General features: G+C 32.7%; 4 protein-coding genes, 1 long non-coding RNA gene and 1 other non-coding gene across 9 annotated transcripts; 4 read left to right on the top strand and 2 right to left on the bottom strand.

Moving 5' to 3' along the window:
* Positions 1 to 6,604: 6,604 nt before the first annotated feature.
* Positions 6,605 to 10,204, top strand: LOC103842893 (cyclin-A2-3). Of its 4 annotated transcripts, none has more exons than XM_009119572.3 (8): positions 6,608 to 7,553; positions 8,106 to 8,436; positions 8,516 to 8,767; positions 8,831 to 8,923; positions 8,996 to 9,129; positions 9,198 to 9,543; positions 9,630 to 9,764; positions 9,839 to 10,199. In XM_009119572.3, exons 2-8 carry the CDS (start codon positions 8,221 to 8,223, stop codon positions 9,890 to 9,892), a joined length of 1,230 nt encoding a protein of 409 aa, XP_009117820.1. In that variant the 5' UTR covers positions 6,608 to 7,553; positions 8,106 to 8,220; the 3' UTR covers positions 9,893 to 10,199. The 4 variants fall into 4 exon arrangements, with proteins under 4 accessions (XP_033134682.1, XP_009117820.1, XP_018509692.1 ...); XM_018654176.2 differs by having other exon boundaries at positions 7,413 to 7,553; positions 8,175 to 8,437; positions 8,514 to 8,767; XM_033278791.1 differs by lacking the exon at positions 8,831 to 8,923 and having other exon boundaries at positions 6,605 to 7,553; positions 8,106 to 8,437; positions 8,514 to 8,767; positions 9,839 to 10,204.
* A 21-nt stretch (positions 10,205 to 10,225) lies between these two features.
* LOC103842892 (auxin-responsive protein IAA5) lies at positions 10,226 to 11,727 on the bottom strand. Its single transcript, XM_009119569.3, has 3 exons — positions 10,732 to 11,727; positions 10,557 to 10,641; positions 10,226 to 10,462 (listed from the first exon to the last, which is right to left on the bottom strand). Exons 1-3 carry the CDS (start codon positions 11,057 to 11,059, stop codon positions 10,405 to 10,407), a joined length of 471 nt encoding a protein of 156 aa, XP_009117817.1. The 5' UTR covers positions 11,060 to 11,727; the 3' UTR covers positions 10,226 to 10,404.
* A 140-nt stretch (positions 11,728 to 11,867) lies between these two features.
* Positions 11,868 to 18,359, top strand: LOC103842891 (E3 ubiquitin-protein ligase At1g63170). Its single transcript, XM_009119568.3, has 6 exons — positions 11,868 to 12,071; positions 12,181 to 12,421; positions 12,506 to 12,631; positions 12,720 to 12,787; positions 12,868 to 12,926; positions 12,999 to 18,359. The coding sequence occupies exons 1-6, from the start codon at positions 11,924 to 11,926 to the stop codon at positions 13,143 to 13,145; spliced, it is 789 nt and encodes a 262-aa protein (XP_009117816.1). The 5' UTR covers positions 11,868 to 11,923; the 3' UTR covers positions 13,146 to 18,359.
* Positions 13,754 to 13,835, top strand: TRNAS-AGA. The gene has a single exon. It is a non-coding gene; the product is annotated as a tRNA-Ser (tRNA).
* Positions 13,980 to 23,707, bottom strand: LOC117127893. The gene is made up of 2 exons (XR_004450850.1): positions 14,151 to 23,707; positions 13,980 to 14,107 (listed from the first exon to the last, which is right to left on the bottom strand). It is a non-coding gene; the product is annotated as an uncharacterized LOC117127893 (long non-coding RNA).
* A 39-nt stretch (positions 23,708 to 23,746) lies between these two features.
* Positions 23,747 to 25,554, top strand: LOC103842890 (F-box/kelch-repeat protein At1g15670-like). The gene has a single exon (XM_009119567.3). The coding sequence runs from the start codon at positions 24,112 to 24,114 to the stop codon at positions 25,186 to 25,188; it is 1,077 nt and encodes a 358-aa protein (XP_009117815.1). The 5' UTR covers positions 23,747 to 24,111; the 3' UTR covers positions 25,189 to 25,554.
* The last annotated feature ends 1,323 nt before the right edge of the window (positions 25,555 to 26,877 follow it).

The raw sequence follows: 26,877 nt of genomic DNA, 5'->3' as shown, positions 1-26,877 counted from the left end.
GGCAATTTTCCCTTTTTTTATTAACCTTTATTTTCTTTAAAATTTTCAATATTTTTCTAACACGTCCACCACAAATAAAGGAACCATCTATAATATAACATAAAAATAATAATTCAGCTTTAGTTTTTTAAAAAAAAATTGAGTCGCAAACGTTTAATTACTATTGTACTCACGTGATAACTATATGTTTTATAACATTATACTAGATTTGGACCACCTGACATAATGCATTTGAACATTTCTTTGTCTTAGTGTGTGGTTAATGGAGGGAAAGTTAAAGTTCAAAAGTGAAAAATGGACCACACCACATGCAGTAAATTTTTTATGATAATAAAATGGAGTATCTCGCTTTTACTTTTTGGTCTGGAGTGTGGCTGTCTTTTGAACATTAAGGGTCTGACTGGTTTAACCGCAGCGGTTGCAGTTGCGGTTGCGGGAGGTTGCGGCTTCTAGCGGTTTTAAGAGATTTGTACGACTGGTTCTGCGGTTAGAAATTTATGCGTTTGCGGGATACTTATGACTGGTTAACTACCAAATGCAGCAACTGTTAAATAATAAATTAATAATATTTACATTTTATACAATTATAAAAATATCAAAATAATAATATTATAATAAATATAAAATTTATATTTAGAAAGTTATAGTTTAAATTTTTTAAAAATATAGAAAATATTTTTTATTTTAAAGTTTTATAATATTAATTAAAATTTAATTGATATATTTTAGCATTTTTATAATTTCACTTTAAATTTTTTATTGAATTTTTTTATTTTTGTATTTATATTGTTTTGGAAAAAATAAAAAAAATTTATCCTCCCGCAAACGCCCGCAACCGCAAACGCTAGCTGGAACCAGCTTTTGAATTTATGAGGTTCAGAGCGATTTGGAGCGGTTTAGAGCGATTTGAGCGATTGTTGCAAAACGCCAGCAACCGCTACTAACCGCAAAAGCTGCGTTTGCGGGTGGTAGCGGGAAAACCAGTCATACCCTAAGAACTAATTTTTGATTAGTGGATAAACATTCTTATTAGGGTCATGATGACTTCCCGGTTACGTCCATCTCTCACTCACTAGCATTTTTATAGCCATTATTAAACTTTAGGGCAAGATAAAATAATAGTAGTAAAACTTTTTTGATCGACAGCCAACTAAATTTTTGAATTCAAAACTCGCAAGGCTCTGATTATCTAATAATCATATGCTGTAGCTAATTCAAATGAAATTATCATTGCCTCATCATTCATTAAAAATAGTACGAAAATATTAAAACTATAATAAAAATTCTGGAAAACAAGCCCTTTCTCAAAAAAAAAAAAAATTCTGGAAAACAAACTTTAGTTAAAAAAAGTTAATAAAAAGTTAAAGAACGTGTCGTCAAATAATTTAGTAAACTCTTTTCAAGCACACAAATTAATATATTTTTGAACTTTAAGTGTGCTATTTTAAAAACAAAAACTGATTTTGTGGTATATTAAAGTATTCTACAAATTATATGAAAAGAGTTTTGTTAATGTTAATATATACAGTACCATTATTGTATATATATAATATAACCTATCTTCTATCATATTGATTATTAATGTTTTCTTTCCAACAAATGAATCTTTCTTTCTTAAGATTAAGAACACAACACCAGCAAACAAGCTTTTTGACAATGCAACATCGACAAAATTATAAAGAGGAAAAAGACTATCAAGGATGGCCTGAAGGAACAAGATTTCTCCTAGCATTTCACATCCACCAATCGCAATGAAGTTTTCTCTTTGTTGGGGCCTTCCCATTTGGACTCTTGTTAATTACTTTCCTAATCAAGAGATTTTTTTTTTTTTTGGACAAATCTAATCAAGAGATTTAACTTCAAAAGTGATAAAGAGAAAAAAAAACATTTGAACCAAAAAGTAATTAGTGAACGGTGATGTATTAATATGGCCACCAAGGATACTGGTTGCCTACATTGCACGGAAGCTTCATCGGACGTCCGCTTCCCGCTTCGGAACCGGAATCGGAATCGGAACTTTGTGGAAGCTTGCGGAATCTCGCTTCCAAAACGTTTCTAAAATATTCTCTTTAAAAACCTGTTGGAAGCTTATGATTCCGTTTTGGAATCTCGCTTCCGCTTTAAAAAAAAATACAATGTATATCAATAAAATATAAAACCATAGTTTTAATCTATATAAAATAAAAAAAATTAATAGTAACGAATATTGAGTTATAAATATACAAATATCAAAAATAATACTATAAATTATCTTTATGCATTGAGATTTTTATTAAAGATATAGCACATATTGAAACATATTGTGTCAATTATTTATGAAGTATTAAAAATAATTAATTTAATATTTTTTTGTAAACATAATTTATGTTTACTTTTACAGTTTTAATATAAAATCATTTCAAAATTATTATAAATGAATAAATGTTTTATTTCAAATTTAAATCATATAATTTTTAGTCCTAATTTTTTAAAAGTTTTATATATATATATATATATGGATATACGCTTCCAACACGTACCCGCTTCCTAATATTTTAAAAAATCTCGCTTCTGCGCTTCCTTACGCTTCCGCTTCCACGTACCCGCTTCCGTTTCCATGTAACATAGCTGGTTGCTTCACATAAATTAGTAAACTATGAATAAATGTCACATATGCCACTGTAAGAGTGAGGGTGATTAATGTGTCATTATTAGAATCATAATTGTACAAATAGTTTAGTTAACCAAATTAGAAATGTTTTTTTATAAAACGTTATTTATTAAAAAGGAAAAATGATTGCTGACTACATGAAGTATCGACCATCACATAGCTAACCATGCAAAGTATACTAATGTATACCTAGTTACACGAAGTATATGTTATGCATGATAACATCCCTCAACTTAATGATGTTGTGTAATTAACATCACAAGTTTAATTTTATTCATCCAAAAAATGATGTAGATATCAGAGACCGTTAAATACCTCGTTTCATCAATTAAAATATGTCCAACCCGACTGTAATTTAACTGAAATTATATTTTAACCCACATTTTAAGAGCGTAACAATTTTTTATAAATATATAATGTACAAAATCAATATTTTTTAACGTTTTTTGATATGTAGTGTTTTAACATTTCTATTTTGGTGTATTAGAAAACTATATAATTATATTATTTATATTTATATTAAATATGTAAGTTATATAAGATATTATGTAATTTTTTTTAAAAAAATTATTTTAATATGTTTTCTTATGAACTTTTCATAAAATTTATGTAATTTGTTTGATGAATTGTTTGATATATAGTTATTTTTAAAATTTTAATTAGAAAATATATTTGACGTCAATTTATTGACTCTAACATTTTGTTTGCTCAAAACTTATTTGATGTCAATTTAAATCAAACATAATCTCACATATATAATTATTATATATGTACTTTTAATAATAAAATAATCTAAGAATAAGTATATAATATGAAAGTTTTAATAAGTTTAAATGAATGCAATTTAATATAAACAAAATAATGCATTAATTTAATTATGGATGAATTTAATTAATTGTATATCAAACAAATAAGATGTTGGAGTAAGTAAATTGATATCAAACAACTTTTATAATAAAAATTGATCAAATAAATATATATCACACAACTATTCAAAAGAATTACACATATTTAATTAAAAATTAATAACAAAACAGATTAAATAATAAAAATAAAAATTAAATAATATCTTGTATAACTTTTATATCTAATATAAATAAAATAATACAACTATATAGTTTTCAAATACACTAAAATAAAAATTTCAAAACAATACTTATCAAAATTTTATAAAACATATTGGTTTAATAAATTATATTTTGTTAAAAATATTCTCACGCTTTTAAAAAGCGGATCAAAACCTAATTTTTGTTTAATTACCGTTAGGTGCGCCATATTTTAATTGAGAAAATGAGAGACTTAAACGGTCTTTGACATCCATATCACTTTTTGGATTAATGAAATTAAAGTCGTGATGTTAACCACATAACATCATTAAGTTGAGGGATGTTGTCATGCATAACATATACTTCGTGTAGTCTGGTATACATTAATTTAGTTTGCATGACTAGCCATGTGATGGTCAATACTTCATGTAGTCAGCAATCATTTTTCCTATTAAAAACAGAGGGGAGTATATGTTTAAGTCCGCTAATAAATCATTAAAAACATATTTAAGCGCTTAAATCTTTATATATAAAGAAAGGTTTCATCTCTCCAGAGCCTTCCACGTCAGATGCCAGATCAATAAGTCGAGGTCTCACGTTGTGACACCTGTCCCTGCTCTCAAAACGCTATGCTTTGTTAAATGAAAGATTGGGCTCCGCGCATTTGTTTAATATTGAGCCCAAGAAAATGTACTCAATAAACCTAATCTGATACGGCTGAAGCAAGTGTATTCTTTTCTCTCTACTGCGTGAGACGGCTGGCGCTCGAGTTTCTTCACCGTTACTGAATCAGATTTCGTTATGATTTCTTGGTGCTTACTCCCATTAATTATGACGCCCACTACGAGTTCTTCAAAGCGTGGTTTACGTCAGAGAAGCTCTGCCAATTCGGGTATTCCTCTTCTCCAATCATCCTCCTCATCTCTCTTCTCATATCTCTCTTAGATTATACTAATTCACTTTTTAATGGCTAATCCGATTTGAAGGCCGGGAAGTGTTCATCTAGGCTGCTGCGTTTCTGGTAGGCAAGGAATGTGAAGTGCGGTGATAAGCTCATGTGGTCATGATGGATGTGCATGTAAGCTACTTTCCATTTTATATTATTGGATTTTGATTTTTGCTCATGAAAATTCTGTGATATGATTTTTCCAGCGAATCTCTTTCTGTTTTTTAAAGCTGGGATATCTCAAAATATGTTTCAGGTCACCATTGGTGATAATCGTCTTCCAAAATTCCGAGAAAGGGTGGCCTGTTTCTCCATTGCCTGATGATGAATTACCACTCGCCCCTCCAGATTCAGACTTGGTATGAACTGACTTGCCAATAATCAATAGTCTTGAAAAGATTGAGTTTATATATTTGGGAGATGGTATTTGGTTTCGTTTGTTGAATTTGTTCGTTGCCGTATTGCAGGTGACTATAGAGTTTCAGATAATTATTTAAAAGAGCTTTCACCTCATTTTGAAGAAAGCATTCAGGTTACTTGGGCTCATACTTCTTGATTTTGTTCCAAGTTTTTTTAAAAAAAATCTTTTTGTAGATTGATAGAAGATGAGCTTCAGCAAGTTAGAGGTATTTTATCGATGAAACTGTGCCATTTAAAGAACTGTTAAAGTATTGGGGCTGTCCTCGCAACAAGTTTTTCCAGTTTTTGTTTTACGCATTTGTTATGAGATCAGTAAGTGAATCACACAATTTTTGTTGTTGCAGATACCTGGTGCAGGAGGCCGTTACGGACAATACTGATGCTGCCATTTTTGTTGCATTGGATGGGTCAATAACAAAGCTAATCAATGTTCGTGCCTCTTGAGGATTTCCCTGGTATGGTTCGCCACAAAGCCAAGCACATCGTAACCAAGGGGTAAGAACTGCTATGTTTTTCAGCATCGCGTTTTAAGATTGTTCGTTTTAGTACAAATGCTTTTAAGCCTATTATGTTCAGGTTCTGAGAACGTGAGTCTATTGTTATAATTTTTATGAACCTGTTTTACTCCAAACATTCTCTTTTAAAACAATAAGTAAAAAAAAAATAATATTAGTTTGTTTACTCAATGGTGGTATCGATTTTCCATGGATTATTCGCACCAATCATGATAGACCTCTGTTCCACCAAATATGTTTTAGCATGTCAACATACATTCGCTATCACTGTTGTTCAAAAACAAAAAACAAAAACATTCGCTATCACTTAGTCTTGGAAGGACACGAAGAATTAAAGAATATTATGTATTTGTATGCTATTCATAATTTTGTTTAAAAAAGAAAATTATTTTGATCATAATAGACCACATACGAGTGTTTGTTTGTCGGTTTAGGATAGTTCTACGCTTTTCGTGAGATTGTTTTACCTCATGATATTCAGTATTGGAAAGAAAAATAATCACAGATTCTTTATGCGGATTGTCCTTACATAATTTCCCTGTTATGCTCTTCAAATCTGTACAGGCCAATATCAGTGGATTTGATATGATTCAAAATCTAAATTCATCATTCAAAGCTTGCCTTATCATGCACTGCGCTATCAAAACAAAAGGATACCAAATCATTATACTTTAATATAGTATTCTCCCAGTTATTCTCATGACTATTACGGTTTTAAATTTTTTGTTACAAACACATATTTCTACGTATCAAAAGAGTGAGTATATTTTTTGTTTTTGTCAGAAAATTTTAATTTTCATATTTGTGTTTTTTTTATGTAACCATATTTGTGTTTAATATTAGTTTAATCTAATATAATTTTTGGTAACTATATAAATATATCAAGTTGCATAATTATTTGTAAAACTTTATTTCTAAAATTTGCAACATATTATATATTTTTATTAGTTACCTAACATAATTAGTCAATAATATTCATACACAAAAAAATCCGAATCGATCCAAAAATCAAAGTCTCACATTCTATTAGACTTCTACTAGACATGACCTATATATTTGAATGGTTCTTAAAGTATTATATCGGAAAATCAATGTCAAATTCAACCCTCACTGAAAACCAAACAAAATTTTGAAAATTGTTTGAACATAGTAAATTTTAATATATTCTGTTAAATATATATATATATATATATGTAAATGGGTTAATAGGATTTTTACTATCTTTAAATAAAATCACATTTAATATATATTTTTAAATCGAATAACCTATATAAAACCTAACTAAATGAACTTATATGAATATTTATTTCTATTAAAAATCCACATAACAAGATTTTACCATTGTTTTAGTTTGTTCTTTTAAGGTTTAAAAAAATATTCATTCGCATATTCCGATAGAAGGAAATATATATAAATAAAAATTCAAAAGTAAAATCGTTTTAGTAGTTTCTAAGTGTTGTTTGAAAATTAAAATTTAGTTTATTATAAGCAATATATATATATATCAAATATATTATATTTAAATATTTATTAAGATTTATATATTATTTATTTAAGGGAAACGATAGATACATGTATATATATTAAAAAGATATTTTCCATAAAATTTTAAAATCATTTCTATTTTGTTATAGAAATTTAAACTTCGATCACAAATTTTTCAATGGGATTTAAAAATATTCAAATACAATGACATGTACAAAATTTAACTAATATGTATATTCTTAAATGATAAAAAATTATATTAAACATTTACTCTAATCGTTAAAATTATTTTAAAATTTACATCCCGTCCGTAGGGCGGGCCGGCCCTAGTTATTTATAAACGTGTCTTCTTAATAGTTGAAAGTTTAAACCCACACCTGACACACCAGTAATGCTCCGTCTTGTTCACTAACCAAAGACGGTCTCTTTCCCCCAAGAGCGGATTTCACCATCTCGATCCGCACCTACTCTTCCGTGAAGACTCTTCGCAGGTCCATTCTCAATCTTTTTCACATATTTATTTTTAATTGAAAGATTTGAACTTTATGCTCATGCTTGTGCATCCCAGACAGACTCTACCTGCGTTTGCGTTTGTCTTTTGGGTTTCTTGCAAATTAGAATGTAAAGACAACAAAGAAGAGAACATGAGTTTTAATCTTTTGGGTTTCTCAGGAATCTGTTCGTTTTCTCGAGAAAGAACTCTCCTTTCTTGTTTTTGCTGTAAAACCCAACAAAAAGAAAGAAACAGTTGGGTAAATTCACGAATATTTTTTTCCAAAATCTGGGAGAGATATTTATATATATTTATTTCGGTATTATCTATCTCGACATTACTGTAGGCATTGTTTGATAAGGAAATCAAATAACTTCTTGATTCTACTAACCATTGAATCTTACTAGAGTCTCATAAAGTTTGAAGCTTTGCACTTGAAAATGTATCTCTCCTTGATATATTCTTGGTTCAACGGACCAATTCCTTTGGGAAAGTTTCCAAATAAGAAGAATCATGTGGTTATGATATTATATTATGTGCATTGTTGCAGATGAGCAATTTCCCTTGTATAGTGATCTCTCTCTATTGGCCTAAGCGTTGATCTTTGTGTTCTAAGAAGACTCGAGACTTTCAAGGCTGTTGTCTTCTAGTGGAATTTTCAAACAATGGTGCAAGAAAACGCTGTCTCTCGTCCTTTCACTCGTGCCTTTGCCTCTTCCTTGCGCGCTTCTACTACACATAATCAACAGAGAGCAAACAGAAAAAGACCAGCCTCGGAGGAGGATAAGAAGAACATCACTGCACCCACACCCAATAAGAAGAAGAAGCGAGTGGTATTAGGAGATATCTCAAACGTTGGCTTCAATGCAGCTAAACTCGAGGTTGTTTTAAAAAGCGCATCATGTTTTTTTATTTGCTAATGTCTTGCATCTTCTGAAACATGGGTTTTGTTCATTTCAGGCGAAAAACATCATCAAGCAGGTCAAGAAAGAATCGGTTGATACCTCAGAAGTCACAGATCTTCAGTCCAAGACCCATGCAAAAGCTGAAGGTGTATCAAATGACACAGCTGATAACTGTAAAAGTGATGTTATTGGTACTTCAACTTCACTGGGTATCCCAAAAGTCATAAACATTGATTCTGATGACAAGGATCCTTTACTCTGCTGCCTCTACGCTCCTGAAATCTACCACAATTTGCGTGTATCAGAGGTAATAATCCCTAGGCCAACTTTGATGAGTCCTTGTGCTTATGTGTAACTTCTCTCCTAGCAGCTTAAACGCAGACCGGTTCCAGACTTTATGGAGAAGACACAAAAGGATGTCACTCACTCCATGCGTGGAATTCTCGTTGATTGGCTTGTGGAGGTTTAGTGATTTAGTAGTGCCACTCTCCTTAATGCTAACTTCTCACAAAAAGTTTCCCATCTCAATCCACAGGTCTCTGAGGAATACACGCTTGTACCCGACACTCTTTACCTCACGGTGTATCTCATAGACTGGTTCCTCCACGGAAACCACATAGAAAGACAGAATCTTCAACTCCTTGGCATCACTTGCATGCTAATTGCCTCGTAAGGCTCCCTCTTCCAAAGTGAACTCTTCTCAGATGCAAATTAAACTTCTCTTTAACTTTTAACAGGAAGTATGAGGAGATATGTGCGCCACGTGTCGAAGAGTTCTGCCTCATGACAGATAACACCTACACAAGAGAACAGGTCCTGGAGATGGAGAACCAAGTGCTTGCGCATTTCAGCTTTCAAATATACACTCCCACTCCGAAAACTTTCTTGAGGAGGTTTCTCAGAGCAGCAGCGCAAGCCTCATCTTACCTGAGCCAGCGCCGCCGTGAACTGGAGTTTCTTGCCAGCTACTTAACGGAGCTGACGTTACTAGACTATCGTTTCTTGAAGTTTCTTCCTTCTGTCATAGCTGCTTCAGCGGTTTTTCTTGCCAAATGGACATTGGACCAATCAAACCACCCATGGGTCTGTCGTGTTGCTTCTCTTACAGTTTAGTTCAACAAATCTTGAATCTTTAACTTCTTTTTGTTTTTGTTTTTTCTCTCATGCAGAATCTAACACTTGAGCACTACACAACGTACAAAGCGTCTGACCTGAAAGCATCCGTTCATGCCTTGCAAGATCTCCAGCTTAACACCAGAGGTTGCCCTTTGAGTGCTATTCGTATGAAGTATAGGCAAGAGAAAGTAAGTTTAAACCGCGTACTAATCCCGGTTTGGTTTCTCCATCCTCATAAGACTTTTTTTTTGGCGTTTTGCAGTTCAAATCTGTGGCGGTTCTCATATCTCCAAAACTACTTGACACACTATTCTGAAGGAGTAAACCGAACGGTTTAACTCCTAACCGATGAGAAATCTGTAACGTTGATGATCCGGTTCGTCTTCATTCATCTGTTGCTCTTTTTGTTTATAAAACAGTTCCCACTTCCCACTCATCTAATACCTGATTAGAATTCGGTTTAGCTTTGGTTTAGTTTGATCTGTTGTTTGGTTCTTCCAAACCCGGTTTCATATTATTGGTAACAATAGGTTATTTAATTGTAACGAGAATGTACATGTTCCCCCATTTTGAGGCGATGTTGACAGTTTCGGAAGTTATTTTATTTTTCGATATAAAGTCCTTAAAATATTTATACCATTAAATTGTATATATTTATATTATTTTTTTATTAATTATTGATATTGCCTTGTTATCTGTCAGGCATGGGAACCACATGTATAAAAGAATACAATTTGTCTATGTGATGAAAATGAATTATTCAACGAGCTTTATTCTTTTAATCTATGAAAATATGTATATTTCGATATCCCTAATTCTCACGCACAATCATTTCATTACTGATCTCTTCATAACCCTTAACCTCTTGCATGATGCAACAAACATTCTGCACATAAAATAATTTCATAATTAGTAATTAATCAAATGAAACGTAATTAATTGTCTAATTGAAAAATTTATCAAAGTTACTGATAACATACTCCCAAGGAACATCACCAGCAAGCATCCAATCTCCATCTCTATCCTCATATATTGGAACGCATTCGCTTTCCTTCAATGTATCATCTTCATTTCATATTTTAACATTATAGTTAATATCATTATTTGATCTTTAATGCACTGATTAAAGACCAAAATCAAGAAGACCAAACTAACCAAAGGTGATGAAGCATCCGAATAGAATTTGTAGAGCGGAAGCGAGATCTTGGTAACGTTTATACATTTTCAAATCGATCTTCCTCAGAAACGCAGCTCCGTCTACACTCACTTTCACGTACGCAGTCCTTGTCTCTTCGAGGCTGTTCTTTCTCCTGAACGAACAAACCGGCGGCCATCCCACTACTTGACTCTTTGTCGCCGGTTCACATTTCAACTCACTCTCTACTTCCGAAGAAACCCTCTTCTTCCCTGTGACGATGATATCTCCTGGAAGACCTAGCCGTAGCTCGGTGATTTCATGTGCAAGATTACTCTCATTAGCCATTTTGATGTTTATGAGTTGAAGATGTAAGTTAATGTGTTTTCTTCATTTTGATTTTGTTGGACGTTTTATATGTTTTCATGGGAACTAAGACCGGTACCGTGTGAGACAAGCTCGTTTAACATTGGTTTATCTTGTCGGCCCCGTTCGAAGATCTTGTCCAAATCTAAAGACATTTCTTTTCATTGTTTTGCCGCTTCGTGTTCAAAGGTCGACAACATGGATCCGTTGAACCGACAAATCAGACGGCTACGATTTCGTTACCAAAAAGTTTGGTTTCTTTGTCAGCCGTTGGATCAAATACACAATACTATCTACTTAGACATCCCATGTTATGTGTGTACTTTGATGTCTCTAATCAACGACATAGGAACTTAATACAATATTAATGGTCGATTATACAATACTGCAGTATACTCATGTTTCTCGACAACCGAACACGTTTTACTCAAGGTTTAGGTCAAAGACAAATTATACACAGAGAACACCCACACGAAGTTGTGATACACCTACATCCATAAAGTTCATGTTTTGTACTCAGTCATACAAAATTTTATTTATTTACTTATTCGTTTATCAATCATAAGAGACCACAATTGAAAATTAATATATGCTAGATACTTCATGCTATTCATACATGTGCCCCATAATTTCACAACATATCTCTGCATCTCCACACCAACTTGTACATTTTTTGGAATGTGCATATATGTTATATTTTAAAAAAAAAGCTAGATTTCCATATTTTTGTAAGTTAAATTTCCTTGTACATATTTTTAGGGTTTCTTCGACCATGTAGAATGTATATTCCCGGCTGGCTTTAGCCAACTAATAAATCAACCGTGGAAACTCTAGGACTTTGTGATAATGGAGCGTGAAACCCACACTGGTAATGGTCAGCATACCATCGACATCCCGAACGATGTAGATTTTCCATCAAGCTTGTCTACGGGTGAGGAAACGTCAGACAATGGCGAATCTAATATGGGAGGGGCAACTGCCCACCACGAATTTTGTAAGTTAGTACAGTTTTGCACACATTTATTAATGCTCCTGTTGAAAATTTGTTGTTAAAGTTATTAAACCGTTACTATAATTCTGCCATGGGTAAAATTTAATTCTAGATCCGCCATTGACGTCAGATGAAGGCTCAAGTTCATGTACGATTGGATGGAATTCAATGGAGTTTGTATTCACTTTTGTCCAGATTGTTGCAGCGTTAGTAGTTTGGACTCTATCAAAAGACGAACATCCACGAGCGCAATTGTTACCATGGCTCATTGTTTACACTTGTGGCTGTATTACCGGTACGCTTCTTCTATCTTGGCGCATGTATAACCAAGTTAAGGAATATCCAAAGACAAGGTATAACAATAACTCTAGCTTTGTGATATAAAATAAAGATTTGTGTGTGTTTTTTTTTCTCAACCAAACCGATATTGGTGGCAGAGTGGATAGAGTGATGGAGGGAGTGAAGACTGGACTAGAATGTTTCTTTGTTTTGTGGTTAATTTGGGGAATTTCTTGGATTAGTTTTGACAAATCATCTCCGTCTGGTGCTCCTAATCTCTATAGGTTCAACTCACAACCATGTCTCAAGAGATAATTAATTAAATTATAATTAATTGGTACTCACCTTTGTCTAATTGGTCGTCCTCTGTAGGTTATGTATAACTTTCGTTGCTCTCAGCTGCATTAGGTTTTCTGTTGCATTAATTCGATTATGCACAGGTATCTGCCTCTTCGTGCGTTGCATTATTCAAAAAGAGTTTGGAATATTACTTCTCATAGATAATGAATAAATAATGTAGATTCTGAAGGGGAAGGTCAAGAAGGTGGATTTGAATTTCAGGGACAGATTAATGATGATGTGAGTATCATCATTATCATATCATATTTTGCTTTATTTTTGTTTTGACTATTTTAGTGGTGAACTATGCAGTCTTGTTGCATTTGCTTGGAGAAATTTGGAGAGAAAAAGAGAGCCATAAGAAAACTTGAATGCTCCCACATGTTCCATTTAGAGTGTATAAAACAATGGCTGAAAGTGAAAAGCACATGCCCTCTCTGTCAATCATCGGTCGTGTGATGATGAGAAACATGGTCGGATCTGAGATTTTGAAAGTTATAAAACATTTTTTAGTGATCAAAGGCGATTGTTTCACTCCTTGTATTTAGATCCGACCCCGAGGAGAAGGGAGTGGCGATTAGAAAACATTTTAGAGACTTGAGACATGTTTACCATACACGAATTTTTATAAGGCTTGAGATAATGATTTTTAAAAAAGTTTGAGGTATTGCAAATATTAATGGTGGATTATAATATATCGTGTACTTCTTTCTTTTGCTCAGTCATTGTTGTAACACTCTCTATATCTTCGTCATTGTATAAAAATCTCACGTCTCATTCACTGAATCCTCTCTTATCGTTATCGTTGAGCAAAGCAATACTGAACGACAAAGGCCTTGAGCATCTCTTATTGTGTACAAAAAAACTAAAAGAGAACAAAAACGTATAGAAAATTCACCAAACTGAGTCGTATTTCCGGTTAGGCATTTGTCTTTCCCGGTACAGGTTGGGTTCGCTTTGGTGAAGATAAACATAAAACCGAACCGGTTTGGGTTGTCTCTCGTTCCGGTTTTATTCGTATGACATGTATATAGTTTAATTCTTAGTTATGGCAAACGGAATTACAAGTGGACGTGCCGGAGTGGTTATCGGGCATGACTAGAAATCATGTGGGCTTTGCCCGCGCAGGTTCGAATCCTGCCGTTCACGTTTTTAAAGTTTTATTTTCCTTATCATTCCCGCCCAACCCTAGATTACCACTGAATCCCCGCTTTACCTCAAAAAGAACAAGCTTTGATCCTAGCAAATAATCCAAAACCTGGAGATTTCTAAGTGAGTTCACACCTTTTTTTTTTTTTTTTTTAAATGCTCATAGCCTTTACCTTGTTTATTATGTAACACTACCATTCAAATATGAATTTTTTTTCGCTGGTTTTGAAAAACAGTTAATCAACGAGCCATATATCAATTATCAAGGCGCCCTCGCAGACCTGAACTTCCAGGGTATATGTACTATGACCCAACTCTGTTACTGCATGTTCCAATAAGATACTTATAATTTCAAATTACAGGAGAAAACGGGGTGTATACAAAGCATACGTACACGGATAGTGATCTTATTGCCCTGAAAGCTTTAGAAAAGGAAAACCCTGTTCCTTCTGAACAAAGGTTAGAGAGGACAGAGAAGTAGATGGTGAGCGAGAGCACTTGTAGTAGGAAAGAAATATCATGAGCTACAGTTTTGTTTGACCATGTTCTCTAACCATTTTGTTAAGTCTCTAATAGCGTTGAGCCATTGTGTTCTGCAGATATAATCGCAGACACAGACAATATTTTGACTGAGTTGCTTGTTTGCTTGCTCACAACCTGGTTAGTTTCTCCTCGACCATTCATGACTTTTATCAACATATTTTGTATCTCTTGTGACTTTATTTCTGATATAGGCGGAATATGCATCTAAAGAGGATGCAAGAATGGAACCTTTTACTGGAGATCATCCCATATCAGCAAGGTATGATAACCTTTTTCACCTTCAAACTTTAGTGAAATCTCAAAAATTAGACAAGCAAACTAACATATATCTCCTTATGTAGCTTGTACATACACCTCTATTGACAATCTCGGTTCACTTAAAAGTTGTGACTCAAAGTTTTTTCATCATTGATTCTTTCTATGTTTATCCTTTGCAAACCACTAAAGGTTTTCTTAACTGTAGTGATCCTTGTTTTAAAATCCATGTTTAAAGTAACTCACTGAACAGAATCGTTAGATTTTGTTGTTTTTCTTAGATGTTGTGTGTTGTTAATAGAGAGTATATTGTGTGTTTAGGCTTAGTTCAATTATATGAGCTTACTTAACAAAACGAATATGAGAGTTCTTTATTGACTTCTTCTCAGCAGGAGGAGGAGGCTCACAACTCTTCACCCAAACATACAAATAAACGAAGAAAGAGAGGATCTTGCGAAAGCAATATGATAAAGCAAAGCAAAACCCTTCATGGTGAGAGTGAAAGTGACCAGAGCAAACGAAAACATTATCCATTCGCTACTAATGCTTCAAAGCCACTCTATCGGTTTAAAAATACTAAACTATGACTCTGATTAAATTGAATAAAGATTATAATCGATATTTGAAAATAAAACTATATTACATCATACTGGTTCTGAAAAATATATTAGATACATGTAATAATAATTTTAAAATGCAAAAAGTACAGTATATTTATGTTTTAACTAATAATAATAATTGAACTACATTATTAAATGAAACATAATAAAATATGTATATAAAACATTTGGTGTGATAAATAGTGTTACACCAAATTTGGTGGAATGATATATTTTTTGGCGTTCCACTGGAAAAAAAAAACTACAACAAATTTGGTGTTTTGGTGTCTCATTGGAATTGGCCTAAGTCAAGACCACTTGAATACTGGAGAGGTGAAAGATTCTTTTACGGACGTATCCATGAGAGTAAGTCGCATATTCGTTATTTTACCAATTCATTAAATTTTTATCTTTGTTTAGAAAGGTTTGCCTACTGTTATCGGCATAAAGTATTTATCGTCTACAAAGAGCTAGTTGATCCAGCTGCCTTGCACTGAAGAATCATAATCCTATGGGGGAGTGTTCAAAGCAAATCCTCTTGATATGATGATGTTTCGCGTTTACTATTAGCACGTTGGGTCCAAAACCTATAACACTCTTTTCTTTTTCAAACCGCAACTGTCTCAACTTTCAACTGGTTTCTTTCATGTTGCTATGTCAAGTTACCTTTTGTCATGTTGATTAGTCTCAAAGTCTTTGGTATCCTTTACGGTACCTTTTGCCCCCTTTGACTATATTATTTTAATCTTTTTATCAAAGATATTATATTAGTTATTAACTAAGGGTGGTTATTTGATGCAAGCTGAATTATCCAAACTAAAATCAATCGTGGGTCAACATGCCAAATTTTCTTATAAATGGTTCATGACTATAACTTCGAAGTTCTGAGTTTGAATTTTTAAAAATACATGTTTTCTTACTATTTTATATGGAATATAATAGGGACAATTGTTAACTTGATTTGATTTTGTTTTATTTTCCACATTAAATAGATAGCTAAATTTGGTTTTAATTCGATAATTTCATTTCGAGAAATTCTTGGGTTCACCCCCTAGGGTGAACCTCTAGGTTCACCAACCAATAGTGTTTGAGTATTTGATATTTGATATCTTTTAAAAAGGGAAACACAATTGAATATCCAAATTAAATTATATTTTAAAAATAAAATAATAAAAATACATGAAAATAGTTACAAAAAATAAATAAATAAATATTGTTAAACCTTCAGCAAAATACTAAACCCTATACCCTAAATCCTAAACTCTAAACCCTAAACGTTAAACCTTAAACTTTGGATAAACTCTAAACGTTGAAAAATCTTAAACCCTAAATCATACATTAAAAACTAAATTTTAATAACACTAAACCCTAAATCCTAATCACTAAACCCTAAACCTTGGGTAAACTATGAACCCTTGGAGAAATCACAAACTCTAAGGTTTAATTTTAAATATTTTTGATTTAGAGTTTATGATTTATCCAAGGGTTCAGGGTTTATCCAAGGGTTTAGGGTTTAGTGATTAGGGTTTAGGGTTTAGTGTTATTAAGATTTAGTTTTTAATGTATGATTTAGGGTTTAAAATTTTCCAATGGTTTACGGTTTATCCAAGATTTAAGATTTATAATTTAGGGTTTAGAGTTTAGGATTTAGGGTATAGGATTTAGTATTTTGCTAAAAGTTTAATAATATTTATTTATTTATTTTTTGTAACTATTTTTATGTATTTTTATTGTTTTATTTTAAAAATATAATCTTATTTGAAAATTCAATTTTGTTTCCTTTTTTAAAAGATATCAAATATTAAATACTCAAACACTATTGGTTGGTGAATCTAGAGGTTCACCCTAGGGGGTGAACCCAAGAATTTCTCATTTCATAATAGAAAAGAAAAAAATACGAAATATCAACGTTGATCCAATTATCTATACATTTTTACGTGACTTCAATATTCGTCCCAGTCTTGATCCACTTTTCCTGGATCGTGTCGCGAAACATACATTTGAGTTGGTCGTTCAACTATCACTTATGGTCCTAACCAGTTGATAGAAGTCGCAACGTGACTTTAGTACCACCATTTTACTTTTTAGGTAAGATGCCAATATTGGCAAAAACTCACAAATTTGGAAGAACGTAATAATTGAAACCCGACCATATTACTTCTTATACACGCTTCAATTCTCTATGACAATAAATGCTGCATCTGAATTTCAACTGATGAGTAAATACGCCTCTTGGTCTTTGGGAGGAACCTTTCTGGAATCTCACCGTCCGCCTTTTGCGCTTGACTTCGGGACAACGATTGATAGATACAAGGATGGATAGATAAACACCGCTCAAGTATTTAAAAACCAGATTTTACTAATTATCTTACTTAATTTGACTGGTAATTAGAAAATAAATCACACACATCAGCAAATTATATCACCTCTAAGCAAGGATAATATAAGAAATGTATAAAACAAAATACAAAAGTTGATGCTACTCACGGGATATCTACAACTTCTGCTTTATTTCATGTGATGTCGACCGTACAAACAATTATGAGTCAAGTACTGTGTCTATATTTGTAAATAATAAAGCTACCATGTCTCGCATGGCTGACCAAAGATTTATGAGTTAATGTGTGGAATATCCCCAATTAAGGTCTAAATTTGCTGAATACCCATAATTATGGATAACCCAAAAATGAGTAACATTATGACACTGTGCAGACGAAAATGCCCTTATGCTTTGTCGAAAACAAGCAACTCTAAATTTATCAGCTAAATATTTACATAGCAGGTAACAATCTACATACCAACTAACATATCCGCTAATAATTTCAGTATCATCTAACAATCTATGTATCAAACAAATGTATCGACTAACAAATCATATATCAGTTAATGAAACTATTAACAATTAATTAGTTATCTATTAAATAGCTCCAAATCTATTTGTAACAGCTAACACTTCATGTATCGATTAAGAATCCATTAAAATCTAAATAATAGCAGATAAGTAATAAAATACCTACTAACATATATATTATCTAAAAGTTGATTGTGATTCGAAATTGGAAACATTGAAATTGTGGTGAGATAATAAGATTAGCATTATGGGTGTCAAAAGAATCAGAATAAAAAAAATAAAGATTTGTGTTGAATTAGAAGATGATTTGAAAAATTTGTACGAAAGATAAAGAAATTAGAACACATAAAAGGGAGAAGAGAGAGATAGAGATAATGGTATTATAGTCATTAAAAATATTAAAAAGAAACAAGGTTATATGGCAAATTACATGGGTTTCTGGGTGTATCTAAGCCAATTACTCAAGATTTATTTCTTTTTTTATACGACGTATACTTGATTTAATTAATACGCAATTCAGTATCATCTGTAATCAAAGTAAATCTACTCTATATTGTTCTTTTATCGGTAAGATATATGTTTAGATTCATTTGGTGTTATACAATAAATCATGTTTTTGTTCGTTTTCTTATGATTCAGTTTTTGTAATACTATTTGTTTTGTTTATTGCGTTGACCTGAAGAACCAGCCGACGATGCTTCCCGTTAGGATATTGTGACCTTATCGTTTGTTATTTTCCAATTATTGTCAGCCTGACGCCGTGATCGTTTTTCCAACGTTTTGCGGTCAGATGCGTGCCGTTTGGGGTTCCTTTTATTTCGCTATTGTCGTTTATCAGATCACCTTTACCATTTCCAATATGTGTTGCTCTTCATTTATTTCAAAGTGAAAATCATATGAACGTTAATTAGTATGTTGTGAATCTCTAGGGGTTAGTGAAGGCAAGTGGTAAAATATGGAGTAGTAAAATTTAACTTTTCGAAACACCAAATTCAATTATTTCCTAGGACTATCCAGCATTTTATTTTATTTCCTAATTAACTGCACTTACACGGAAATAAATGCATGATTTCAACTTACAGTACAAGTGTATACGGATATGTTTCAGGGACTTTGGAAGATGTGGTGGACCCTAGAACGTGTCCAAGTTGCATGGAACATGCCATTTCTCCAAATTATTTGTATCATTTCATATTTCGTGTTGTGTATCATTGTCGATAAATGTAAATTACTAGCGTATTATCACGATCACATATAATGTTTTTTTTATTTGTGAGACATCACATCATATACATCCTACATCAGTGAAACAAATAGTGGTGGAATAACATATAAAGTTAAGTGGTTTAAACTTTACGAAGCGCCAAAATAGTACAAACTGCATACATCATGTTAAAAAAACTACATACATCGTATTCCTTCACATTTATAGCCATGATGTACATGTACACATGTATAGAAATTATGTACATGTTCACATATATACAAATGATGTAAATATTCGTGATATCTTTTGCAACATGTATCTCAGTTTCTGATAAGAATATTTTTAGTCGAATAAAAAAATGTTTGTCTTCGGTATAATAATAAAACGTTGTCTCATCTCATGTATTGCACCAGTTAGGCATTTGGTATTTAGCAGACTTTTGTTAGCTGAATGACAATTGTAAGAGTTGTTATTGAAAAGTAGTAAAAACTAAAGGTATTCCTTTCTAAAAAGTAAGAATAAACACGTTAATTTATTAAATAATTGAGTTGGTATTTTGTAAACGAAAATATTGATATTATCAAGTTCATTCATAAATTAGAGCCATAAGATATCATATATATTTATGTAACCGAACTATATTTGATAAACTAGATGTTCACATAAGAAATAATAGTAGAAGCAAACATGCATTTCAGCTAGATAAGATTAGAACAACAATTACTTTCAAAATTATACATTCCTCAGCAGTCAAATGATCATCTTCTTGCTTGTCAAGTTATCTTATGCAAATACTTTTGATAATATTCTTTGGATGCCCAAAAGCAATGAAGAAAAAAAAATGATTAAGAAGGAAAATGAAAATAAGAGGAAACTTTCAGCTTTCTAGCTGTCGTTTATTTTCTAAATACTCCCTCCGAATCACTTTAAGAGGTGTTTAGAGAAAAAAATTTGTTTCAAAAAAATTGATGTTTTCATTATTCTAGATATAATTTAATACCATTATTTAAACTTTGTGACCAATTGTAAAATACTGATTTTTTTCTTATTGGTTGAATTAATTTCATTTAATGATATTTTTATGTAACCAAAATAAATTGTACAGAAGTTTGTATTTTCTTGATTCAAGTTCAAAAACCTTAAAAATCACTTAAAGTGATACATAGGGAGAGTACCATTTTACACAATTTTCAAGCATAATTGCTATAGAATTTTAAATGGGTACTGTTTGATAAATTGGTTAGGTCGTCATTATTAAGCAAAGTACTCTCTCCGTTTCAAAATGTTACATATTTTAATAAAACACATTAAATTTGCATAACTTTTTGTGGTTATCTTTTTCATAATTTTAAGCTAATAAATATCTAATAAGTACAATTAAGTTTTTTGAAATATGCAATTAATTAATAAAACATACATTGAAAATGCAAAAAAAATAGATCTTTTGAAACAATTTTTTTTCTCTAAAATATGTAACACTTTGATACGGAGGGAGTATTACTTATAGACATATATGAAAAAGGTCTAGACTTAATTTGAAATAAATTTAGAGAATTTTATTTAAAATTATAAACGAGTTGATAATAATAAAAATAAAAACCAAAATCACAAGGTTTCCGAAACCCCCTTGTCTAGTGGTTTGACTAAAAGTTCATTAATACTTTTGTACCAGAAGGTTTGGGTTTTAATTTCCAGAGAATGTGAATTATGCAGAATATTGGAGAAAAAGTTTACAAAAAGTCTTCGGCATGGCGCAAGGCATACCGTCATGAATAGATTTTATAGAGCGGTTCATGGTGATGCAGTCAGACGAAAATTCTCATAATTAGACATGTGGAATTTTCTGTTGTAATATCATCTATGTAATGTTTCCCATAGTTTGTAATAGCATAATTAACCGGTGCTAAAGGTCGCTGCATATTTCTTTTATTTTTTTTCTCTGCATAATCTCATGAAGAAACTGTTTAGCCCAGAAAATAAATTGGTTAGGTTGAACACATGTATGTATAGAAAACACGTTTGGATTATGCCCACTTTTAGAACAAATGATAAACTTTAGGTTAAGATATGTATTTCCTGTTATTCAAATGGCAGCTACATAGTAAACAAAACATTTATCTTAAACATCAACAATGAATTATGAAGGCGACCAAAGGTTGCCTCTTTAAAGTCGTCTTAGTTAAACTCAAAAAGTTTGTGTTATCATCGACTTTTGATTTGTGTGACTCGTTATACGCCCAATTAAATGGAGTATTCTATTTAATTGCATAGTGAGTTGTGTATAAAATAATTTGGATTTTTCATATGTTTGGGACATGACATACAATGTTACGTTTTTTTTTTGGTAAACCATACAATGTTACGTTGTTAGAGCAAAGAGATATACAAATACACAATAGAGTAGGGTCGGATTGATGATGAAAAATACTTACATAATACTAATAGTACATTTTACTGAATTTTTATTATTGTATAAATCTCTATACACATATTAGTTTTTCTTAATATTTGATTTTCTAGCTTTATGATGATTGTTGTCCCAAAATACGATACTACCTTTGAATCCATACTCAAACTATATAGTTACTTAATAATTTATTTAGCGATTTAATCCTTATACAGGCATATGATCATATATTTTTATGTCAAAATTATTATTTACAATTCACACATGTGTATTTTAAAATTCAAAGCTTCATTATGACACAATAACAATAGTCTTACAAACCATTAATACCTTGTATGCTCCAGTCCAATAACAATCCACGTTGAATTATTTGATATTATGAATATTAGCATATAATAAGCATTTGGGTGCCTAATTGCCTATTGGTTAGCATGTCTTCGTAAATAATTAGGCCACATGGGATCACATGGACCTTCATATACTATCTCGAATATTTTATCTACCATATTTTGACTTTTTCGGTTTTATTATGTCTTTATATAGCATTGATTTAAATCCCAACATCATATACATTTTTATACATCCACTACTACAGTTTTGTATTTTTAAATTTGTCTTAAATATAATGTACCTACGTAAAGCATCTCCATTAACACGTTATACTTGAAGATTATTTGTTATTTATACACAGTTTAGTAATTATGGCACACGGTATCGTTGGTTCCACGTCGAGCATATTAATATCCCTTTCTTATTAAAGGAGAAACATCATTAGAAATAAACCTTGGCCTCATGTGTTTATTACATGAGTGCCATTTTCTAGGTGTCATCACCTAAGCCACTCTCACTAGCTTTTTAAAATAACCCTTTGTGAACTAGAATATTTACAACCAAATGCCATTGGACATATACATTATACAATATGCTTTATTTACAACTCGATCGGTTTTGTTACCGCTGCATTACAATCCGCTTTAATCACAAACCGGGACTTTATGACAGGCGTAGAATCTGAATTATTTACGGTTGAAAAAGGCAACAAATATATCTCGACATCTATCCAATGAATTTTAAAAGGGTGAGAGTGGTTCTTCAACATTTTTTAAAACGGTTTGTTATCTTATTTTTTTGAACATTTTTTGAATCCAACATTTTTTTTACTAATATCAATGAGTATTATAATCATACTTTTTTAATAAGAAACTTGGAATTATGAACATTTCTATGCAACATCTTTCGAAATTTCAACTACTTCTTTCGATGATCATTTCTATGCAACATTTCAAATCGCTTAATTGGTCAAAGTTCAAAGGAAACACAATAATAATGTAATGCATATAAAAGGAAACAAAATTACAAATAATCGAAATCATTACCTTAATCAAAATAAGAATATTCCTGATTTATTTACGCTTGACCAACACGCATCTGATAGTACATATTTCACGCCAATTTGAATCACGCAATAACCAAATAAGGTAAGTGTAATATATGGGATTAAAGAGGAGCATTAATATTGTGATCGTCTATTCAATTTGGCGTGGAGAGTAAAAAATCTATGTGATGTGTTGATATAAATAGTGGAGCAATTCGATACCAAACCTACATATTAAAATTTATAATACATTAATAATTTCCTCGCTCCGCGCAGGGTGCGGGTTATCACCTAGTTCTAAATTATATAACTAATATTTTACATTCTTCGCAAATCCAGCTGATAATTTTAAGACGCTAAACGTGAATAATCAGTAAATTAATACACAATCTCACACTAGTAATCTACAATATATCCCAAATAAAAAAAACAAGTGGCATTCCGATTAGTTAATTAGTTAAATAGTAAAATAAACGGTAGACAATAAATTAAGCAGCGAGACTCTCATTTAGCTAATCAGACTGGCTTACAAAACTGCTTGCATATCTAAAACCCAACGGCTATCACATCATACAAGTCCACAATCTCTCGATTGGTATAACGTCTCAATCACGTAAACCATAACCGCACATTGTTCCTATTAACCGATCTGATCGTTACTCAATGAAAAAACGTAAACCTTACGTTTCTATGTTAAAATTCACATTTTTGTAGTCTAACCATTACTTCTAATTTTTCTTATTGGAATCATGAAATTAATATTATTGACACAAATAATTACAATATTTTGTTTGCAGCGGCAATCAATCCAATGCATTCTTCCTTTAAGAATTAAGACAATAAAAAGTAAGTTCTATTAACGAATTATAATATTTCACTTGCAGTTTCTAGATTCTAGAAAACTGAAGACTATCTATATAAAGTGCCAACACCTCTCTCTCTCTCTCACATCATCATTCATATCACAACCTGAATACTTTTGTCTGAAAAAATATATCGCATCATTTTCTTCTCTCTTCAACTTGATATTTCTGTGACAATGGAGCTTATCCCCGATCTTCTGGAAACCCTAGCCCGCGAGTGTCTCCTACGCACCTCCTACAAGCAGTTTCCTCTGATCTCCTCCGTCTGCAAAGTCTGGAAGCGAGAGATCAGTCTCCCTGATTTTTTACGACACCGGAAAGCTTCAGGACATAGCCAGGAGCTTGTTGTCTTGTCTCAAGCTCGTCTCGACCCGGTTTCACAACTCGGATCGGGAAAAACCATTCCAACGCCCGTGTACCGGATCTCTATTCTTGAACCAGAGTCCGGTTTATGGACCGAGCTGCCTCCGGTTCCCGGTAAATCCAACGGGTTGCCTCTGTTTTGTAGATTAGCTTCTGTCGGGACGGATCTTGTTGTGATTGGTGGACTTGACCCGGTCACGTGGGGGACCTCTGATTCGGTCTTCATCTTCAGCTTCTTGACTTCCACGTGGCGTAACGGGAGAAGCATGCCAGGTGGACCACGGTCCTTCTTCGCCTGCGCTTCGGATTCTGAACGGAACGTGTTAGTGGCCGGTGGACACGACGAAGACAAGAACGCGCTGACGTCAGCTATAATGTATGACGTGGCGGAAGATAGATGGGCTTTGTTGCCAGATATGGGCCGTGAGCGAGACGAATGCGCGGCGACTTTCCATGCTGGCAAATTCCACGTCATTGGTGGTTACGCCACGGAGGAGCAAGGGCAATTTAGTAAAACCGCTGAATCTTTCGACGTCACCATGCGGCAGTGGGGTCAAGAAGCGAAAGACTTTCTCGCTCACGGGATGTCTACATGGCCACCGGTCTGTGCAGCCGCTGAGAACGGTGAGCTCTACGCTTGCTGCCTTCGTGATCTGACGGTGAAGAGTGATGACACGTGGCAGAAAGTTGTGAATCTACCTGATGGCGTGTGCAATGTATCATACATGGCGGTAAGGAGGTCTGGGAAGGTGGTCGTGATCGGTTCGGCCCGGTACGGCGAACCAAGTGTAGGGTATAATTGGGATATGAGCAATTCTCGATGGGTAAAACTGGAAACACATGAAAAATATAAAGGCCACGTTCAAGCTGGTTGTTTCTTGGAGATATAAGCAATGGGACGTCGTTCAGGCGAAATGATGCAAGATTGGTCGGTTGGTTTCTCGTAGTTGTGACTGTACAAGTATTCTAGGGATATTAAGAAAAGGTTATAAGCTTCACTGTAAATTTATTGTTGATTGGTTTTACATTTTTGTGTTTAAAGATTGTTGTGTGGTGTTACTAAAATTTGCGGTAGATCTACTTTTTTGGATAATTAAATTTGGTCCAAATAGGCCCAACTAAATCCTTACTCTATAGTGTTACTGTTATGATCCACAAAAGATGAAAGCTTCAGTGGACAAGACTAAACTATCGATGTGTTATGTTGGGGCCCAATTAGTGCATGATTTGAAAATTTAACACCCTTCTTGTTGATATATTCGAAGCCCGTTAAGAGTTACAACCTTTAGATCGCCGGATTCAGCTTCCTCTCTTTCCTTTCGCTTTCTTCTTGCTAATATTGCTATAGTTCTTAGTACCTCAAGTTATTTGTCTACTTCAACATATGTGTTGATATACTTGTGTTTTCATGAACAACAATAATTTATAAAAACTTAGAAAATGTCACCAAAGCCCAGCTGTTTTGGTCAAAACCTACAAATGTTCAGAGATAGAGGCCCACGTAAAACGATGACGAAGCCTAGGGTAAGAAACGAATAAAATGGTTTGGCGGGCAATTCTGCAAATGGCAACGAATATCTATCGAATATTCCAAATATGATCTGTCATTTCCCTTTCTTTGATAAACTACGAAACAAAAGAAAAGAGAGACAAACATTGGAGGTTGCATCAGAAAACAAGCTGTTATTCTTCCAATTACGACTAAACTTCAATTTTTGTTTAATACTCCCTCCGTTTTTTAATATAAGTCATTTTAGAGAAACTTTTTTGTTCCAAATTATATGTCGTTTTCGGTTTTCTATGTAAAATTTATTAATAGTTAATGTTGTATGACCAATGGTAATATATCTTATATTTTTTATTGGTTGAATTGTGGTTAGGTAAATAATTAATGATGTTTTTGTTTAGAAAATATAAAAAGTTAATGATTTTCTTAATCTGCGTGCATAGCTGTAAAACGACTTATATTAAAAAACGGAGGGAGTACTAAAAGAATTATAATAATTACATTTAAAACAAATGAACCTAGTTAATTGCGGTGATTGTGTCAAGACAAATGAGGCAAAAAGTTACCGGAACTTGTGTCGGTGAGAGATCGAATCAGAGGAATTGTTAAAACAGAGAGATGGAACGTTGGATCAGAGGGACTCTCAGACACCAACCAATCCAAGGGTCTTGATCTATTTGAGGTGGTGATGGACCCCAACTTACCCGCAGGAATATCATGGGACCGCTCCTTAACTCTTGCAAGGTCACTTGGTTTGGTGTAGTGTGCATACAAATTATTAATGTTATACATGATTTTCCCCGCTATCTTCCATTCACGCAAAAATAAAATCCAAATAATATATTGGGGTTTTTTCAAAATAGATTCAAAACTCAAAGTCAACCACAAAACTAACATATATTTTTTTTTTAAAAAAAATTTGCCTTATTCATCTCACAAATTTAAATTAATCACGAAAATGCCATTAATTTTTTTTGTTTGAAAATGATATTTTAACTCTCTCAACCTCATCATCTTCAAGTATTTACAAGATTACCATTGACATCAATACACCAACCACTATGAACAACCA

This window comes from Brassica rapa, chromosome A09 (assembly GCF_000309985.2).
Source record: "Brassica rapa cultivar Chiifu-401-42 chromosome A09, CAAS_Brap_v3.01, whole genome shotgun sequence".
In the NCBI taxonomy this organism is placed as follows: Eukaryota; Viridiplantae; Streptophyta; class Magnoliopsida; order Brassicales; family Brassicaceae; genus Brassica; species Brassica rapa.
Note: the sequence above shows the minus strand (reverse complement) of the source record. Positions and strands in the feature narration are given on the sequence as shown.